Raw genomic sequence first — 21,315 nt, 5'->3', positions numbered from 1 at the left:
ACTTATGTAAGTAAAAGGTATTTGATGCAGTTTTATAAGCATTGGCATTTCTTATTTCCATGGAGATTATTTGGTCCTGCACCTTAAGTGACTTTGAACACTTTACATAGTTAACATATTTAAATGTTTAAATATTGCCATTTGGATTCAATATTTAATTTGCATTAAACTATCAATATTACAAAATGACAGGACATATGTCTGTTTCAACAGTTTATTTCAACAAGCTTCCTATAATGTTATATTTTCATGTTTTGTTTATACCACTACAGTGACTGAAGTGAACTGCAAATTTATTTCATCAACATGTTTTGCCAATTAGACGTGTCATCAGGTCCTGGTGTGGCCAATCTAGTTGGCAAAGCATGTCACAAAATAAATTTTCATTTCACTTAAGTGTTGTTGTCAATCTAGTGGCATTATATTACTTTCTCTTGACAACCCAGCAAACCATCATTATCAACTGAAAGGATCTCTACCAATACGAAATTTAAGAGGCGTTGGTTCAGCAGTTCTTTATTTATGTTCTGTATCTATACAATAAAATGAAAGTTGCAATTTGATTGATACTGAAAAAGAATGTTATCTGGTGAACACGGTATGCCATAAAATTGAATTTCATTTATTCGGTCATAAATATATCATGAAATTTCAAACCAAAAACACTGTAAGAACCAATGCTTTTAAATTTCGTATTGGTAGAGAATCATTTGTGGATAAATGATGGTATGCATTGTTGTCAGCAAAAAAAATTTAATACCACTAGATTGACAACAACACTTTAAGAGAATTGTAAATTTTGTCAATATGTGTTGCAGACTAGATAGGGGAAACCAGGACCTGATGATGTCAATCTAATCCTTCAACAATATGTCAACGAAATAAATTTGCAGTTCACTTACTAGACATTTGTTAAAAGATGCATGTAAGTTCCTGTAAAACTATTTGGTCAAAGATCTCGAGTCAAATGAAAACTCATGAATCTTACTAGTTATGCAATATAACAAACTGTTTTGTTCACTAAATAACATGTATTAATTTTACATATAAGTCAAGTCTAACCAGTTTGTAATAACACGTAGCATTGACTGGTCTAGATAGCCATTAAGTAAAAGTTTGTCTTTCTTAATGGAAATGGCATTGAAATCCACTAACATGTTTTGTTGAACCTAATCAAGAAGGAGTAGATAAACAAAAGCTGTAAAGTATTGTACAAACAGATGAAATCAGGTGCCTCCAATCAAAGTGCAGATAAATATGCAATTGACTCAATTCCATTCATTGTCAATAAATCTTGTAAAGTTCATCCGGACATGGTTTTATAATATTTTTGATACATTGTGCTGTAGGTCTTGTGAGGCTAGTGACAAGTGTTGCTTTTTAAGCAGCAAAGGAGTCAAATTGAGGAAATTGTCACATATTTCCGTAGGCTAAATATCATCCTTAAGGAACTACTACAAATTCCTTTATCATTGCTTCAAATAATATCTATGCAGATTGCACTTCTGCACACATCCAAGCCAAAACAACAATTCAGATATTTTTTTTCTGTCTTCATTTTTCATTATATCAAATGCTTCTGTGTAATGGATACAAGCTTTTCGATTTCCAATTTCTTCATTATTCCTAATTGTCTTCACATGATCAGATGCTATGGTTAGGTAAACAAATATGACCTGAAAAACATTCAACCTCATTATAGTGTATTAAGCAACTGATTTGGTTGAAATGGAAAAAAGGGCTCGACTTGCCAAAGCTAAATACCAGCCATGTTTACATAGGATAATTGAACAAGCTTAAGTTTATTTTAATAAAAGGAGCTACAACAGGCTCTAAATGATATAACTGAAACATGTCAAATTGAAAAGATGAACATGAGCTCTTTAAAAAGAAGGGTGGACATATGAAGTTCTGTGGATGAAACTGTTTCTTTTTTATGAGGATCTCATGGAAAAAAAATCCATCCAAAATGTCCAAATGGATAAAAATGAAAAATTCTATGCACCCTTCAAAACTGTGATATTTTTAGCCTTTGGTCTCTGTCACCTTGGAAAATACAACAAGCTATGCAAACCCCTTGCCATATTACTGAAACTGAAAAACTCAATAAAAAAAATTTGATCCAAATTGGATAAAGAAGTAACACAAATCTGATTCAAATTATCAAAATGCAGACAGGCAATGAATAAACCCCATCAAAATTATATTCTAAATAAACTAGAGGCTCAAAAGAGTCTGTATTGTTCACATGGCATCAATGCAAATTACTAGATTTCTCAAAATTTTCTTGGACAAATATCATAATATAAATAAGGTAAAAGAAGGTCAACTGGAATGAAACTAATATAAATTTTGTAACTTCTCATTACATAGTTACATACAAAATATCAACTCAACATTTGCAAGAGGTTTAACATTCAGCTCAAAAACTCACACATTCTTAATTCAATCAAAACAAAATTAAAAAAAGCAAGAGCTGTAGTTAGATAAAAAGTAGGTCAACTTGAACAAAATTCAATAATGATCTGTAACTACTCTTTATACCAAATATCAATTCAATTTCTGCAACAATGGCTGACAAGGGAGGTTCAAAACGTTTGTTGTATTAAATTTTCTAAGTAAAAAGGCTTTTATTAGGTCAAAAGTGAACAACTTGAACAAAATTCATATGTAAATTATCATTATTCAATTATACAAATATATGAAATCAATATCTGCAAGAAAACCTGGCAATTAATGCAACAACGGATTAAACTCTGATTTTCATGGGATTATCTAAGTTCAACAGTCTCAATAGGAAAATTTAATGATTAGTAGATCAACTACAGAAACTCTTTTGTGAACTACTCATTAAGATATATAATATACAAATATCAACCCAATTTCTGCAACAGTTAAAGACAACAAAGCTAGAAAACCTTTATTTCAAGACAGGGATGTGGCAAGAGTAGGTCAACTTGAACAACTCTTATATGTGACCATTAACTTTTTATCACACACTATTGTATACAAAATATGATTCTCAACTCAATATCAATATAAAGAAGGGCAGATAAGGGAGGGACACATTCCAAGCCATAACTAGGTCAAAAGTAGGACAACTTGAAGAAAACACAAAGCTGTAAATACTAATTACATGACTATAAATTATCAACTAAATATTACAAAAAATCAGTCTAGAAGGAAATTAGTTAGTGCTTCACATGGTAAACAGAGGGACAAGAGTATACCATGATATATTCACTGTAGACGAGTGTTTAATAAAAACAGTAAAAAAGAAATAGTTTCAGTGGCTGTTGGTCCTTTTTTGAAAATGAAAGGGCATAATCCTAACAAGAGGCTCTCAAGAGCCTGAATCGCTCACCTGTAATTTTCTGCTTAAATCTTTCATCAATGATTATTTTTGCTTTTCAATATATATTAACGAGTGGCTTAAAAATGCCATTTAAATGTTCTTTGTATCTGTCATATTTTTTTCAAAAGCAAAAAAAAATGCATGTTACCCCTATGTTCCATTTTAGCCATAGTGGCTATGTTTTTTGACGTACAGGGAAATGAAATACAAAATTTATACTAGATACACTAAAACTCATTCAGCCCAAGTTTGGCTGAAATTGATTCAGCAGTTTCAAAGGAGAAGAATTTTTAAAGTAAGCAAACTAGAAGAACAAATTGTGAAAAATTGTCTTTAAAGGGCAATAACTCCTTAAGGGGTCAGTTGACAATTTTGGTCATATAAAAACTTATTTGTAGATCCTACTTTGCTGAACATTTTTGTTGTTTACAGTTTATCTTTATTTATAATAATATTCAAGATAATAACCAAAAACTGCAAAATTTCCTTAAAATTACCAATTTAGTGGCAGCAACCCAACAATGGTTTGTTAGATTCATCTGAAAATTTCAGGGCTGATAGAACTTGACCTAATGAACATTTGTACCTCATCAGATTTGCTCTAAATGCTTTAGTTTTTAAGATAAAAGCCAAAAACTGCATTTTACCCCTATGTTCTATTTTTAGCCATCGTGGTCAGGTTTTTTGACAAAACAGAAAATAAAACACAAACTTTATTCTAGATACCCTAAGGATTATTCAGCTTAAATTTGGTTGGAAGTGGTTTAGTAGTTTCAGAGAAGAAGATGTTTAAAATAGTTTACACTGGACGGACGATGACGACGATGGACGCCAAGTGATGGTAAAAATCAATACCAACCTCTTTTTGAACTATATTGACCTAATTGTAGATCTTATTATGATGATCATGATGGCTATTTACATTTTTCTCTTTCTATATTAGTATTGAAGAAATTGGCCAAAAATGTTTAAAATCTTCAATCAAGGGCAACAACTCATACACCGACTATTTCTGTCATGTACATGTAGCTTCTTTGTAGATCTTGATTTGTTATTCTTTTTTGCTATTGACTCCTTCTTTCTAGCTGTAACCATTTTCACACTGTAAGCCAAAAACTGCATTTTTTTTCACAAAAATTGGCATTCAAGGGATATAATTCATAAAAGGAGCCATGTGACAATTATAGTCATATCAACCTAGTTGTAGATATCGTTTGCTGATCATTATTCCTGTTTACAGTGTTTCTCTATATACAATCATAATAAGAGTGTTACAGAAACTGGCCCAATAATGTTTAAAATCGTTTATCAAGGGTAACATCTCATATAAAGAGTCAACCAAAGATTTCTGTCATTTTAGCTTTTTCATTACTTTTTGTAGATCTTGATTGGCTGTTATTATTATGAATTATTTCTCTAGCTATATCTGTAATAACTGGGTCTCTGGTGGAGAGTTGTCTCATTAGCAATCAAACCATATCTTCTTATTTTTATGTCCTCACTTTCTTTTATGCTAACTGTTATAAACAGACTCACTCTAGGGAAAAACTAGACTGCCAACACCTCCAACACCTTATGGAAAAATAAATATCATGGAATATTTCAAAAGGACATGCATCATTGTGCATTGATTTTTAGTGTTCCTGTTTAACATTACTTTCAGCACTATTGGCTATTTTGCAGCAGTTAGTTTCTATTGGTGGAGGAAGCCAGTGACTAGATAGAACCATTCACATTCTGCTGGAAATTGTACATAAGTATGCAGATTATAAAGACTAATGAAACAAAGTCCCTACCTGCTATATTGCACCAGTCTTTTTGTTTGGAAATACAATGGGTTATTTTTGGTTTCAAATGTCCTTGAATGTATCTACTTACTATGATTGATTAATGATTGTTGGTATTTAACCCCACTTTCAGCCCTATTGGGTATATAGTGGCGACAAGTTTTTATTTGTGGAATAAGTGACATGCATCATGCATGCTTTGAACTCACAACCTCAGTATCGAAAGGCTTAAGTGATAAAGAAGATGAACTACTAAGACCACTTGCCAACAGAGACCCCTTTTTTTAAAATGACAATGACTTCATATTTTCACAAACAGGAGAAAATAAGTAGGATCACCCAAGTCTACAAAAAATCATGTACAAACCTCAGTTCTCATACAAATAACTCCAAGAACATTTGGTAGAAATGCAGAGCGAAAGCATTCAGCAACAAGCTCCACCCCTACTTGTTCCAACACTGTCTTTGGCAGTTTTCTACTTATCCAAGTTTCAGTTGCTGTATCTTCAGATTTCTGAACTGGAATACTCTTCATCTGCAGATACAAAAATACATATCATTTTGTCTAGTGCAGAATAATAAGAAACAATTGATGGATAATAACTTTTTCTTAACAACCGTCTGCAGTAATTCTGAAACCAAATAAATGACTATATCTCAAATTAAAGGGCAAAACTCTTGAATAGTAAACAGTCAGGGGCGTAACTTAAACAAGTTATTTTTTTTAGTTACTTATATAGGTAATTTTTGTTTTAAAAAATTATCAAATTACTCAATGGAGTTATTTTAAATTTCAATAGGAGCATGGACTAAATGTAATCTTTATGAAATTTACATTATTTTATCACATAAAATTAAGACTTTATGAAATTTGAGAGGAGTATAGAGATACAAGGTTAGTTTTTTAAAAATAATGACAAAAATATTTGGCCAATTAAAATTAATTGATAGATTTTCATCCCCGCCCGCACCTCTGAAATTGTTCCGCCCTGATTTTCTTTATTTTTGAAAATTTACTATTTCCGGTTTCTAAAGCAGCAATTACATGCAGAACAGTCATTGCCAATCAGAAATATGTAGAGTTCCTTATATAAACATGACATAAGCTTATTATTACCCTTGCTTATGAAGAACTCATTGTAATGGAGTTTCAGAGGAAATAAAAATTAAAAAATAAAATCCACCCACCCGCCCCATTTTTTTCAAACATTTGGATGAAAATCTACTAATTAAATTTAGTTGGCCTTATGTCTGTCTACCTCAAGATTTGCAACCAAAATGATATTTAAATAGTCCCAAGAGACCAATCTTTGACCCATAAGCGTCAATATGAAAGATAAGTGCGTCAGAAAGGCAATTAGTGTTTCAGGAGGACTAGTCTTAATTTTTCATTGGAAAAATAACCAGATGTCTGTGAAAATTTGTTAAAGCTAGTAAAATCTGTATGAATGGACATCTATAAAAAAATGTTTACAAAAGTTACTTATATGTATAAGTAATATCTAAAATAGCCCATTTTTTAACATAACTTGTATAGATAATTTTCAAAGTTATTTGTTTAAGTAATGCCCCTGGCCATGACTGGTAAATGTCTAATTTGGTCGAGTAGTGATCAGGGTATTGTTTGTGTTGCTCTGGGATCAAAAACAATAGAAGTCGCAGTGATCTGGGAAGCGATCAGGCATTGGTCGTGTTAATCTGGACCACGGATCAACCAGAATGGCGTTGATCGGGGAGTGATCAGACATTAGTCTAGCAAAGGTCAAGATGATTGAGTAATGATCAGTAAATTATTTGTGTATTTCGACCAAACTCGATCTCTACATGATCTTTTCCCAACCACCAATGGCACTTACTTTAAATAAATCTAATACAGACAGCTGTAATTGTCCTTTTCTAGATTTATAAATAAGAAGATGTGGTATGAGTGACATGAGACAACTATCCATTCAAGTCATAACGTGTAAAAAGTAAACAATTATAGGTCAAAGTAAGGCCTTCAATATGGAGCCTTGGCTCACACCGAACAGCAAGCTATAAAGAGCCCCAAAAAGACTAGTGTAAAACAATTCAAACAGGAAAACCAACAGTCTAATCTATATAAAAAACGAGAAACCAGAAACACTTATGAACCACAACAACAAACGACAACCACTGAACAACAGGTTCCTGACTTAGGACAGATGCATAAAAATGCAGCGGGTTTAAACGTTTTAACATGTGCCAACCTTCAACCTAACCTGAAACAGTGGTATAACATTACAACATAAAAATACACACAATAAAATATCAATTGAAATGGCTTAACTCGATCAAAAAGACAATAACAAAAACAAGTAAATATACACTGAATGAATAAGTTTGATCTATGACACAATATTCAGTTTCCCGATTTAAAATTCCTTTTTTGACAGGAACATTCTTTTGCCCCTTCTTACTGTGTGTATATTCCACAAATTGTTCGCTATGGTCGTGTCTGTAGTCACTTTATAGATTTATACATAGATTATAACGTAATTTATGTATCACCAATAAATTATTAAGGCGTTGATTTCGTTACCACAAATTAATTAAAACCTTTAACAAATTCTTTCATAGAAACAAAGATTTAGTTAGGAAATTTGGCTGAACCTGAAGAGTTCTTATCAAAAACGGGATATGATACCCTAATTTTTGCAGTGATGTTGATTACATAGCCCGTAAATTTAGATACAATCCATGTAAACTAACTGATCCCTTAAATAAACTTTTTTTTAAAGGTTATCAATTTAACACAGTAGTAAAATATTTAAATATTGTTTTTATTGGTTCTAACATTAATTTTGTTTTTGAAAAATTAAAACATAATTTAATTATATTGCTTTATATTTACTGTTATGACATGTACGGTAACTCATTATCCTACATCCTGTTGATACTGTATATATATTTACTTATATTTTGGCATTGCACAAGGTCATGCGTTTCTCAACCTGTTTATGACGTCTTTACTCTAAATCCATTTGGTGTGTACTGATTGATACAGTAACTTAAGTCTGGAATAACATGCTTTATTCATAAGTTGTAATTGTATTTGAACTAGCTTTCAGTAACTGGGAGTACTCTTATTTTGTTGCTTGGTGTCTATTGTTTTTATGTTATTTGAATTTTTCCTCGTACTGATATTTCGAGTTAAGCCAATAGATACTGATTTTCATAGTTTGTTCTTATGTTGTACTGTTACACCACTGTCCCACGTTAGGGGAGGGTTGATCGCTCACAAACATGTTAAACCCTGCCATATTCTTTATGTACCAATCCCAAGTCAGGATCCTGTAGTTCAGTGGTTGTCATATGCATTGATTCATGTCTGTTATATTTGTTTTTCTTAAATTGTTTTTTTATAAATTAGGCCGTTAGTTTTCTTGTTTGAATTGTTTGACACTTTTTCATGTCGCTGCCTTTTATTGCCATTTTTACCATATGGGTTTTTCTTATTGTCCATAATTGCTTACATCCACTTCATCTGAACTCTGGTGGATATATTCTTGTCTCATTGGCAATCATACCACATCTCCTTATTTTTATATTTAAAATTTTAAATTGTTTGAACAAACAAGTACTATAGCTATAACTATGGAAAGTTCAGTAAAACAATCAGTAAATGACAAAAAGATAAAAATTGAATTAGGTATGATTGCCAATGAGACAAATATCCACCAAAGTTCAAATAAAATGGCTGTAAATTTAGTGGTTCAAAACTTTCCATTCAACCTTAATCTAATTTTGTGAAGCAGTTCTGTATTTATCATCCAAAAACCACACAATTTTGATTTTATTCCAACTCAGAAACAGTAAATATGAAAATGACGAAAATCAAATTCAACCCTGGTCATGCTGCTGAAAAGGGGTCCAACATAAAAGAGGCAGTATCTACAGGGTTCACAATTTTTTTTTAGTAAATTTGTTATATAAAGTAAGAATGAAAGCTATTTTGGTGCAAATCTTGACATTCACATTTTTCAATGATTTACTTTTTATCAAGAAGTGGAATATTTATCCGTCTGTCAAAAACTCATTTCAAAACCTGCCCCATGTTCATATAACTCTGCATTAATGTTATCAAATGTGCAGGAGTGCAAAGTTCTATTGATTAAGAAAAACATGTACAAAACATATAATCATGGTAGACCAACATCTTTAAAGAATTAAGCTAAAAAAAATAAAAGTTTTAGTGAATTATATTAAGACCATGATATAGGGAAACAGCGTTACCAATTCACGAGTTTAAAGACCTAAGTAATCTAAAATTGGTAAACGAAGTTGCACCTGAATGTATGCAATGGATTAATGAATACATGTATAACCTGCATTTACATTTAATTATTTAGAGATTCAAATGGAATTAATTAGATCGTAAGTCTGTAGTAGAAGTCATATTCACGATTTAAGCAATGTTGTAATTCAAAACAAAAGACAATGAGATTTTATGGGAGATTAATTCTCTGTATACAAATATGATCAGTCCAGAGTCCCAAGAAAGGGTACACAACAGAATAAAAGGTAGAAATGAAAAAAAAAATCTAAAATAATGAGAAACTGCAATAACAGGCATACAAAATATATTGGATACATTTGCATTAAACCAACTATTTTTAGATTATTGATCAAATATCTAATAATTTAACAATGACCTTTCAGTAGATAACATTAAAAAATTTGCAAAGTTTCAAATAATTCTATAATAACATTTACCCCTATGTGCCGCATTAACTCATGGTTTTTCGAAATTAATAGACAAAACTTGCATTTTTCCCCATGTTCTATTATTAACCATGTCGGCCATGTTGATTGGCAGGCAGGGTCATTGGACACATTTTTCTCCCATAAGGTGTCAACTAACAATTTTGGCCATGTACAAATGTACCTCATTTGTAGATCTTGTCTTGCTGATCTTTTTTGCTATTTAAAAAATTCTATCGGTCTTTTAAATATTTTTAAGAAAATAGGCAAAAACACGAAAATGTAAAAAATTGTCATTCAAGGACATTGAAGGCCGTACGGTGACCTATAGTTGTTAATTTCTGTGTCATTTGGTCTCTTGTGGAGAGTTGTTTCATTGGCAATCATACCACATCTTCTTTTTTATATATACAATCACTCCAATAAAGAATTAACTGAAGATTTCGGCCAATGTTGAATTATTTGTAGATCTTGTCTTGCTAATCAATTTTGCTGTTTAAAGTTTTTCTCTATCTGTTATGGTTTTTAAGATATAAAAGGCAAAAATTGGTAAAAATCATCTTTATAAAGGATAATAACTCCAATAAGGAGTCAACTGACAATTTCTGTCATTTTGACTCATTTGTAGATCTTGTCTTGATGATTATTTTTGCCATTCAAGTTTCCATATCTATGTGTATCTATATATAATCATGATGAAAAGCAAACACGCAAAAAATGGTAAAAGTCGTTATAAAAGGGCAATAACTAAAATAATGAGTCAACTAATAATTTAAAAGAGTTTGACTTATTCATGTTATTTGTAGAATCTGTCTTGCTGATAATTTTTCTGTTTTAAGTTTCTGTCTATCTATTTTATTTTCCAAGATAATAGGCAAAACCGATAAAAATTGTTAAAATTTGTCATTTAAGGACAATAAATTCTATCAGAAGTCGTAAGACAGTTTATATGTAAAAAGACAGAGAGTAGATATAAGCATTCTTAAAATGATTGCTCTAGTTTGATTTTCACTGTCTATAGTGGTTTTCAAAATAATAGACAACACTTATGTTCAATTATTAGCCATGTCAGCCATGTTGATTGACAGGTGGGGTCATTAGACACAATTTAAAACTGAATACACCAATGTTAACTGGCACAGTTTTTGGCCAATTGTGTTTAATTTATATAAGGAATGATCATTGTTGAAGGCTGTACGGTTGCCTATAATTGCTTACATCCACTTCATTTGAACTTTGTGGATAGTTGTCTCCTTGGCAATCATACCACATTTGCTTATTTTTATATTGTATTTGAACTTTAAGCGCAGATACCAAAGTGTCAATAGACGTGATAGACGATGACATCAACTACACTGACAACAGCACCATATCATAAATTTTTGTGTTTATATAAAAAGCAACAAAAGCATAAAAATTAATTTACCTCACAAAACATTAATAGGACTGGATTTGGAGCACCTCTGGGAATATACTCATAATAACGAGTGTTATGCATACTTCCAACTATCTTGTCATCCATCAAAATTGAAGTTCTTCTACCAGTACTGTAAAATAATAAAAAGCAAACAAATGATGATCAATCAACCTTGAAATTGAGACCATACATACACCATCCTTTTGACCTTAATTGTGAATAAATCTTACTTGAGCATGTTGAGTTTTCTACTTTGTATCGATCTCATTGAATTAAGCCTTTTTAAACTGATTTTTACATTTTGTTTTTTATGTTGTGCTGTTACACCACTGTCCCAGGTCATACAGGTTAGGGGAGGGTTGAGCGCTCACAAACATGTTTAACCCCGCCACATTCTGTGCCTGTCCCAAATCAGGAGCCTGTAGTTCAGTGGTTATCTTAATTTGGTTCATGTCTGTCATATTTGTTTTGGTAAATAATTTTGTTGTAAAATAGGCCATTAGTTTTCTCAATTGAATTGTTTCATATCTTTCATGTCCGGGCCTTTTTAGCCGACTATACCATATCGGTTTTTCTTATTATTAAAGGTTGAAAGGTTGCCTATAATTGCTAACATCCACTTCATTTGAACTTTGGTGGATAGTTGTCTCATTGGTAATCATACCACATCTCCTTATTTATATATCATATGCTGAAGTTTCATGCTGATATTCACTTCATACTGAACTTCAAAAACATGAACCTACAACATATAGACCTGTATAAGGCTTAAAATATAATATTACTGCAGAAAATTCAATAGTTTAATCTCAAAAGATTATATCAACTTGTATGTATATTTCTTAAAAACACTTCATTAAACAGTTGTACATTGGACACTTTAAATGGTACGAGCTGATGATGTGTGAGTTTGCATCAGTCGACTTTGCAGTGATACAAGTTTATTTTGCAGTACAAGTTGACATGGTATGAATTTACAATAATACAAGTTAATATATAGCTTGCTTTTCATGAGAGATTACTCAGAACTGCAATGATCACATAAATGTATACATACACTGGAAGTAGGAAAAATATTTCTGTAAATCTTGCAAATATATCACTAAATATGTTTTCTCCTACATCTTCATCATGTTCATTGGCAACTTCCTTTGATGTGGATGGGTCATGGTTCTCCATTCTGCTCAAAATCGACTGTGTAATCATATGTTGTGTAAGTTCAATGAATTTCTTTGCTGAAGATATCCATTCAGAAAAAAGTCTGTAATGGAAAAAAGATAAACATAGTTTAGTGAGAAGCAATGTATGACAAACATGTCAGGCAAAATTGTAACAGTACAAGGTTGATTTCTTTGCCAGATTAATCTTATTGATATTACTCTTTATTCTTCAACTCAGTTTTATGTGTGATCTTAAGTTTGCAAAGAATTCCACTCAAACCTGTGCAAGGTCCGTCTTAAACTTGCAGTGAGGCGACAGTAATTTTTGCTCAGTGTTGAAGACCTCAACCTGTAGTTGAGATGAAGAACTGCAATAAAAGTGCTGTTCCTTTGCTTTTTGTGTTTCATGTTGTGCATGTACTGATTTTGTGTCATGGATGGATACCCCATATCCTTTCTTTTCTACTTAACAACATGATTTTGATTTTCCGAGTCTAGTATTTTCCGTTTTTTGATGGGTATGTTCCTATTGAAAATCTTATGGTGTTTATATATCTTAGCTTGTTTGCTTCGCTTGTGTACAAAAAATGTATGTACCTGTAATCATGTCTAAGCTTAAGTGACTCTCCTACTTAAATGAACACTGTGATAATTATTTGGACTTGAGGTATACTTGACCTACAAAATTCTACATGCAGTGTATAAAATTCATTACACTTTTTAAATACAAATTTACATATCATGCATACGGTATTAGTGTTTATAAACATGATAACTATTAGTACTACATGTACTACAACTAGGTGGAAATACTGATACGTAGAGATGTTCATGTACAATGTATCATGTCAAACACCCTATTTTCATTTGACAAAATGTTTGACTTTGGAATAAATAACTATCATTGACTATGGTCCACACAAAAAAAAAACCATAATAAGGACTATTAGAGTTACAGTTCTGCAGCAAAAATGGCCCCAGACCTGAACTCACCCAACATTTTACCAATTTGAATTTACATAATGTAACCCACTCTAGTTAACCAACTCCCCCATTCATGCCATTAATGAAAATTATACAATAAAGTCATATCCTGCTGAATTCAGATCTACCAACTCGTCCCACTAATGAAATGAAGTTTAACCCCACTGTATTCAGAGTGTACCAACTTGCTCCACTCATCATGCTAATGAAACCGTGACAAATTCAGAATTTTCCCTGGGTCAATTTTTTTTCGCCACCTCTTTTGCCAAAACAATATTTTTTTCGCCACTCTCAATTTTTTGTCATCAACCAAGATAAACAGAATTTTGTTTAGGACTTATTTTCCTCCTGGCTAACAAACAAATCCAGTTTGCAGCATTGTTTCTTTTCTTATTCCATATGTACATACCTGGCATATCTATTTTTAACCCACGATGTACATGATGTACATTGTAATTTGGTCCGGGTACACAGTTATCGTCCTTTGATTTTCGTTGTCCACGAATATAGTCCCTAGTGTGGACAGTGTGTTACTTGTCGATTTTTTTTTATACCCCTTCCAAATTTATTTCTCCATGTTTTATGACTCAAATAGTATGTAGGGGGGTGAAATGACACTGTAAAAAAATTTGGGTCATGAATTTTAAAGTAAAGTTGTGATTTGGTCCAGCTAAAATGTTAAAAATTAGTACTTCGGAAGCTGTCAAAAGATTTGAAGACCCCCTTAACATGAAATTGTCCATATTTTGAGTTAGAGCCGATGAAGTTTTCTATAATTTTGATATAATTTGTCCCAAAAGTAGTACAACACACTGTAAAATTATTATTGAGAAAGCGCAGGTGGGATTTTTCTAAGTTTCATTTATTCTCTAAAAGAAATGCACTACGAAATAACTGTGTACTCGGACCTAAGAGGTGAAATCAGGAAATATAGAATCTGTACTTTGGCAACTTCCCTGAATGATTTGATGGTGTCAATTTATCAAATAGCATAAAACTAAAGGATTTAAACTTTTATTTGATAGAATTTCTGCAAAAATGACCAATTTTGGCATTTTATGGTCAAAATAAGCATTTCATAGCTTTTTCAATTTTGATGCATAAGTGGCATTCTGACTTTCTATCTGACAGGTTTTTATGTGTCAATATTTGTGTTTCTATGCTTCAATCCAGTTGTATTACTCATTTGTGAACTCTGAATCTACAGAAAAGAAGATTATCTCGGACAATATGTTCAAAATGTGTTGTATATATGATCCTTGTCTAACGCCCTGTTTGGATCAAGTTAAATGTGAGGAGCTTGGAACATAAAAGTTGAAGTCCATTATAAAGACCTCACTAAATTTGTATAAAAAGCACTTAACAGTGTCCTTGTACCTGTTTTATGTCACATAATATCTTTCTTTTCTTCTGTAGGATAGCAAGTGGTTCAAATATAAGCCTGTTGAGACTAAAATTGCATGCATGTTTTTCACTAAAAAGTGAAAAATCTTTGTATCAGACCATACTGTCTGCAAAAAAAGTTGAATGCAAGAGTCTTTTTGTGCTCAGATTTATTGTATCATGTCACCTGAGTATAAAAATGATAGAAAAGACACAAAATTTTATTTCCTATAGCTTCAATATGCATTTTTAAATGTAAATATGTGATACGGCCTAAATTGACCCTAAATTATTTTCAGTCTTACTTGGCCTAAGACCCTTTTAAACTAATGTGATATGTTATTTGTAAGTTTTCTTTCCATTTATAGTACATTAAATACATATGTAAGGATTATTTATAACCAAAAAGCTTTACAAATTTAAAATTGCTGGAAAATATTACATCTTCAAGTAAGGCCCCCCTTCATTGGAAAACCTCCATTTTTAGCCACAGGCTCATATAAATTTGACTTTTTAATAATTATGATAAGTCTGATAAATCAAATGAGTACTCTATTGCTTTTAATATATAATATATTATATATCAAGGCATTTCAAAAGTATTTTTTTGCAATATTTTAATTTTTTAAGCCCCAAATGTTGATAGTTGAAAATTTTCAATTTTTACGTCTAAATTTAACACGCAAAGTTGAATATAGAATTAGTCATATTGTCTATAATATATATCCTATTGCCATGAAACTTTGTAAGCAGTCTTATAATTTAATAAGCTTTGGTCATACCAAGTTTCATTAAGATTGGTCAACTTTTTCTACCCTAATAGGTCCGGGTACACAGTTATCGTCCTTTGATTTTCGTTGTCCACGAATATAGTCCCTAGTGTGGACAGTGTGTTACTTGTCGATTTTTTTTATACCCCTTCCAAATTTATTTCTCCATGTTTTATGACTCAAATAGTAAGTAGGGGGGTGAAATGACACTGTAAAAAAATTTGGGTCATGAATTTTAAAGTAAAGTAGTGATTTGGTCCAGCTGAAAAATGTTAAAAATTAGTACTTCGGAAGCTGTCAAAAGATTTGAAGACCCCCTTAACATGAAATTGTCCATATTTTGAGTTAGAGCCGATGAAGTTTTCTATAATTTTGATATAATTTGTCCCAAAAGTAGTACAACACACTGTAAAAATATTATTGAGAAAGCGCAGGTGGGATTTTTTTAATTTTCATTTATTCTCTAAAAGAAATGCACTACGAAATAACTGTGTACTCGGACCATTTAGGAACACTAAATTAGAACAAAAATTTCTTGTAATTTTTCAAAGATACTGTAAAATTTGACTTCCAGGCCTAGGAACACAGAAATTCATCAATCAGTTTATTAGATACATGTATGTCCTGCCTAGTTAAAGTACAAGGAATAAATTGGGCCATTAAAACTAAAAAGTTGAGACATAAACCCTAAACTTAAACAGGTGTGCCTCTATAACGATGTGAAGTACCCTCTTCAAAACAATTCATTTTATCAAAGTTGTTAAAACAATCCTTTAGGGAGCTACCATTTGATTTTTATGGGGGGGGCTAGGATGAAAAATTTTGTCCTGCTTTTTTTTTTAATTGTAATCTCTGTCCTGCCATTTTATTTTTTACTCTATTCGGTCCTGCCTTTTTTTTACTAGATTATCCTGAATTTTTTTACACAAATTGTCATCCTGCCTTTTTTTTTACCAAGTTGCTCATCCTGCCTTTTTTTTTACTCAAAACTCCTGTCCTGCCTATTTTTTTCAAATTTCATCCTGGACCCCCCCCCCCCTCCCCATAAAAATCAAATGGTAGCTCCCTTAGGTGACATGGGACGTCATTTTACATCACATGTTCATTAAACAATACAATTAACACCTTTATCATGTTTATAAATTAGTTAATTATTTTTCTGTCGAAATCGATATGTGTGACAAGTTCACAGTGAAAAGTCTGAGAAACCTGAAACAAAATTAACAAGATGGACGAATTCAAACTTATCCCTTACAGAAATGAAAAGTTTGCTGCAATATTGCAACAATATAGCGGCAATATTGCAGCAAACAAATTTGTTTGCAAGAAGTGTTTGCAAGAAAGTTGCAGGTTGTTGCAGCTACCTGCAACATTCTCGCAATGTTACTGCAACAAAATTTGTTTGCAAGAAAATTGCCGCAAGTTTGCTGCAATGTTGCAAGAAAGAATTTGTTTGCTAGAAAGTTGCAGGAACCTTTTCTTTTATTATTTAAGGAATGACTTATTGCAACAACTTTGCAAGAAAAGTTTCTTTAAAAATGTCAGACAATCAGATAGTTTGCACCAATATTTCAAGCATTTTAAAATATATTACATACATTGTATGATTATTTGTTTTAAGATTTAAGGTTCAAATAATACACAACATATTGTTTCTTTGAACATTTGGTTATGGATACTTCTAACTATCTAAATTTGTTGTCGTCATACTTTATTTTACTCAGAAATATCCGGATATTTGAATAATTTATTTTAAATAAATTTTCAAATAACAATGCTTATATTTTTAGAATTCCTAAACTGTACATCACATTTATGTGATATTTTGTAAGGAAAGAATTTCAAGAATGCTTTGGTATTTATTTCAACAAGTTTAATCTAAATAATTGAGTCATAATTATTATAATTTTTGTTCTACATGTATTATTATGCCTTTTTGTCACTTTTTTGTGACATTTTTCTATGAACAATATTTTTAATTCTAATATTTTCCATCAAATGAATTTAGCCTCACCTGCAGGTTGCATTTTGTTTAATTTCTAGTATCATTATTTTAAAACTATGTATACACAAATTATCTTTCTCATCTCAATTAGTAATATGAGCTGGTGATAGAAATGTAATGTGCCATCTGGTTTCCATTTATCTCTGTGTAGTGGTAAAGACAGGAAGTACCATAAATTAATGTACACAGAGTTTGAAGCCAAATTAAGGGTAGAGCATTTCTTCTTTGTATATATTTCCATTATAACTTATAACATCAAAGATAAAAAAAAAATATATATATAATTATTTTTTTATTATAATATATAACAAATATTCAAGATTTAGGCAATTGATATTTATAATTAGGGGCAAATTTCAAAGGGATCACACTGTCACAATACCCTAAGCAACCTTGATCAACATATTCAAAATTTGAACTGGACATGAACATGCATACAACAAACAAAGATGTCTTCTACATGTATCATGAACAAAGTAATATGAATTTTACAATGGATTTAGATCCAAAAGTTCCAACTAATTCTATTGACACTGGATAGTGCATATGATAGCCTTCAGTTGACATGACTCTTGGATTTAGGAAGATTGGTGTTTACACATAATTTGGATAACATCTTTTGGTAAGTACAATGGAGTTGAATGTCCACCATTTTGAATAAGTGCTTGCTCTTACAGTTCAAAATAGTGATATTTAAAGAGTTTTCTTAACTTAATAGAGTTGACAAAAGTATAAGACAATAGATTTATGCACATGAATATTATTAAAATTGTGTAAGACAGGAGATATTTTTTTAAATCTTTTTAAGACTATAAAAAATTGTTTTAGAAAGTACATTACTTAAATTGAAACAAGAAATCTTCTAATAAAAGCAGTTTGGTATTAAATTAGAGATCTGTGATTTGACTGCCAATAAGAGGTCTATCAGCAAATGGCAACAATATTTAGCTTTTATATATACACAACTAATCACAAAAAATTTAAAGAATAGACAAGACCAATTATGTTATACTTCAATGAAAAACAAATATTCAAAAAAGCAATAACAACCTAGAACTGGCATAAGGTTAAATGTATTCTATAGTAATATGCAATTTCTAGAAGGACTTGATCACTTTTAGACATTGATCGAACCTTTTAAGTGAAACAAATGCTGGAAAAATTGGTCTGTAATCATCTCTTTATAAAGAGTTATTTTCATTTTACAAGTCCAGAATTTACAATATATAGTAGTAACTTATATCTTTACATCTTTATAATGTTTAGTTATTCTTTTAATGTATGCTAAATTCTTCAACTTTTATTTTGCAGTATTTGAAATCAGAAAATTCAACTTTAAGGACAGTGAGTACAGAGAAACAGAACTAAAGGATACACAGATATGTAACACAACAACCTATAGAGGACAGAGAAAATTTTGTTTTATTATTAAATCATACTTTTTTAAATGCTTAGTTTTTAATTCCTAATTTTTCAACTGAAATTGTTGAAAGATTTGCTGCAATCTGGGGACAGTATATCTAACGGGAAATGAATCTGATACGCTTTTCAGTATAAAATTGATAAAATCTCGGACTCCTCGAGACTTCCCTAGATTTACGGATTTTGGTAGCGTCTGACTGAAAAACTATCAGAACTGCTCAACAAATAAACCACATAACTCTAATTGTAAATAAATACAAGTTTTATCATTTAGAAGATATATTTTGTCATATAAAATTACCAAAATAAGTTTGATTTATTTGATGTGAATTAAGTGTTTTATAATAGTTTGGGAATTTGTAAATCATCGCGGCAATGGCCGCCATTTTTTTATTACCTTGTTTGCATTCTGCACAATTCTGTGATGAAATGCTTGCGATTTTAACAAATTTGAAGTGACAGAATACAAGTTTGATACACTAGCATCACTATAAAACTAGTTTGAATGACATTTTATTGATAATATCTGAAATTATTAGGATAATAGCGAGTCCGTTTTAACACATGTCTGTTTCTGTATCGTATCTTTATTAACTATGGCACGACGATAAAATCGACTACAATCAGGTAGTGTCAAGTCCCGTCAATATATATGTTCCTGCTGCAATGTTGCTGCAATATTGCAAGAAATTAATTTTCCTGCAATATTGCTGCAACATTGCAGCTAATGAATTTGCCGCAATATTGCTGCAACAATCATAGCTACTGATTTTCCCGCAAACATTTGCTGCAATATTGCCGCAAATTGTTGCGGCAATATTGCAGCAACTGTTTGCAAGAAAACTAATTTACATACGAAAAATGAATATTTGCAGCAATATTGCCGCAAATATTTGCAGCAACATTGCCGCAAATATTTGCAAGAAGCCTTTTTTTTCCATAAGGGATGTCAATCAGGATTTTTAATCGCCACCAGGCCACAATTACATTCATGACATTACATTGTTACAATGTACTATTTTTTTGCAAAAGTCAAAAATGGCTACCGCCAGCTGAAATCCTGCAAATTACAGCAGGTTTAAAGTCCTTTTATGGCTTTAAACTTGTGCATGTAGTGGGGGTATAGATTGTTTTAAATAGTGGGCACTTTGGCAGGTCTTAATAGTAATACACTAAATCGCTATTTGTCCACACCATTACCATGATTACTGGACATCACAAAGGTTCCCCATAAAAAAGAAAATATCTGACGCCACAATGGAAAAGTGATTGTTGTATGATGTTAATAGTTCAAGTGTTGCAGATGCTCCAGTCAAGCAGCACAGACTTTCAAATAGCAATACACCTTATCGCTATTTGTCCGCCATTACTGGATATCACACAGGTTCCCGTAAAATTTTGACGTCATAAAACAAAATATCTGACGCCACAATGGAAAAGTGATTGTTGTTGACGTCAAAAGTTCAAGCGGCCGGGTCAGCCGGGAATAGCGATAAGGTGTATAAGGTGTATTCAATGGGATTAGTTGGGTGAAATTGGTAGAAAATTAAGGCGATTTGGTAATGGGGGAACTGTCATAGATTCTGTATATATGCTACCTTTGCTTAAGGAATAATATTTATGTACTTGCACAAGTTTTAGAGCATCTTTCTCAAAATCCCATTTCTTCATTTCATTCAAACGAACCTTTTCTAGGTTCCTTGAATCTTCCACAAGGTACTCTACCAGCTCTCTTTCCTCAATAGCTGGTGCAGATTCCTCATCTATACTAGGAATATTGTCTAAATCAAGAGAAAATTTCAAGTGTTCATCTGTAAGGTCAATAAAATATTTGGCAACCTCTGGGAATGACGTTCTACTTTTCCTATATTTTAAGCATTTTCAATAAATCGGTCATCGCTGTGACTTCTGTGTCGTAGAAAATTCCCATTGCATCTAGATCCTCCTGGTTCATCAAGGAGGCTGAAAGTTGTTTCTTTTTACAATTAAATGTAGAATTATAAACACTATCACCGTTTCCCTTCCTTTTCGTACCATAATTTGCCATATTTGTGATTGTTATTGTAATCACGCGCCATAAAAGGGGAGATAATACACAGATGTAAACTGTAAACAAGTATTAGCTTTTGAAAAAGTTTGTCTGACTTTAGCAGCTACATTTTATAGTATTTTTTTTTTGTATATCACTATTTCTTGCCAAATCCTGCAAATTGTAGGGGGAAAATATTCATGTTCATCCTTTTTCAGACAAGGTAATAAAATGGAAAGCCGTTGTGGAATTTTTTCCTTATGTATTAATATTAAAAAAAA

General features: G+C 31.6%; 1 protein-coding gene and 1 long non-coding RNA gene across 3 annotated transcripts; one reads left to right on the top strand and one right to left on the bottom strand.

Annotated features, from left to right (window-relative positions):
• Window positions 1-200: 200 nt before the first annotated feature.
• LOC127711583 (uncharacterized) lies at window positions 201-21,087 on the bottom strand. 2 transcript variants are annotated; one of them, XM_052217673.1, is made up of 5 exons: window positions 20,636-21,087; window positions 12,339-12,542; window positions 11,291-11,411; window positions 5,510-5,677; window positions 201-1,676 (listed from the first exon to the last, which is right to left on the bottom strand). In XM_052217673.1, exons 1-5 carry the CDS (start codon window positions 20,674-20,676, stop codon window positions 1,470-1,472), a joined length of 741 nt encoding a protein of 246 aa, XP_052073633.1. In that variant the 5' UTR covers window positions 20,677-21,087; the 3' UTR covers window positions 201-1,469. The 2 variants fall into 2 exon arrangements, with proteins under 2 accessions (XP_052073633.1, XP_052073634.1); XM_052217674.1 differs by having other exon boundaries at window positions 20,692-21,087.
• LOC127711588 (uncharacterized) lies at window positions 18,053-19,031 on the top strand. Its single transcript, XR_007986794.1, has 2 exons — window positions 18,053-18,205; window positions 18,895-19,031. It is a non-coding gene; the product is annotated as an uncharacterized LOC127711588 (long non-coding RNA).
• Window positions 21,088-21,315: the final 228 nt, after the last annotated feature.

Source organism: Mytilus californianus, unplaced genomic scaffold (genome assembly GCF_021869535.1).
Source record: "Mytilus californianus isolate M0D057914Y unplaced genomic scaffold, xbMytCali1.0.p SCAF_8, whole genome shotgun sequence".
NCBI lineage: Eukaryota > Metazoa > Mollusca > Bivalvia > Mytilida > Mytilidae > Mytilus > Mytilus californianus.
The sequence above is the reverse complement of the archived record's forward strand: the minus strand, read 5'-3'. Positions and strand labels throughout refer to the sequence as shown.

Excerpts from the sequence above, each read along its gene's own strand:
- LOC127711583 (XM_052217673.1), bottom strand. The coding sequence starts at position 20,676 with ATGAAGAAATGGGATTTTGAGAAAGATGCTCTAAAACTTGT. Across the intron at positions 5,678-11,290 it reads TCCTATTAATGTTTTGTGAG|ATGAAGAGTATTCCAGTTCA; the intron begins GTAAATTAATTT and ends TTGTATCTGCAG. Across the intron at positions 1,677-5,509 it reads TTATTTGTATGAGAACTGAG|GTCATATTTGTTTACCTAAC; the intron begins GTTTGTACATGA and ends AATGTTTTTCAG.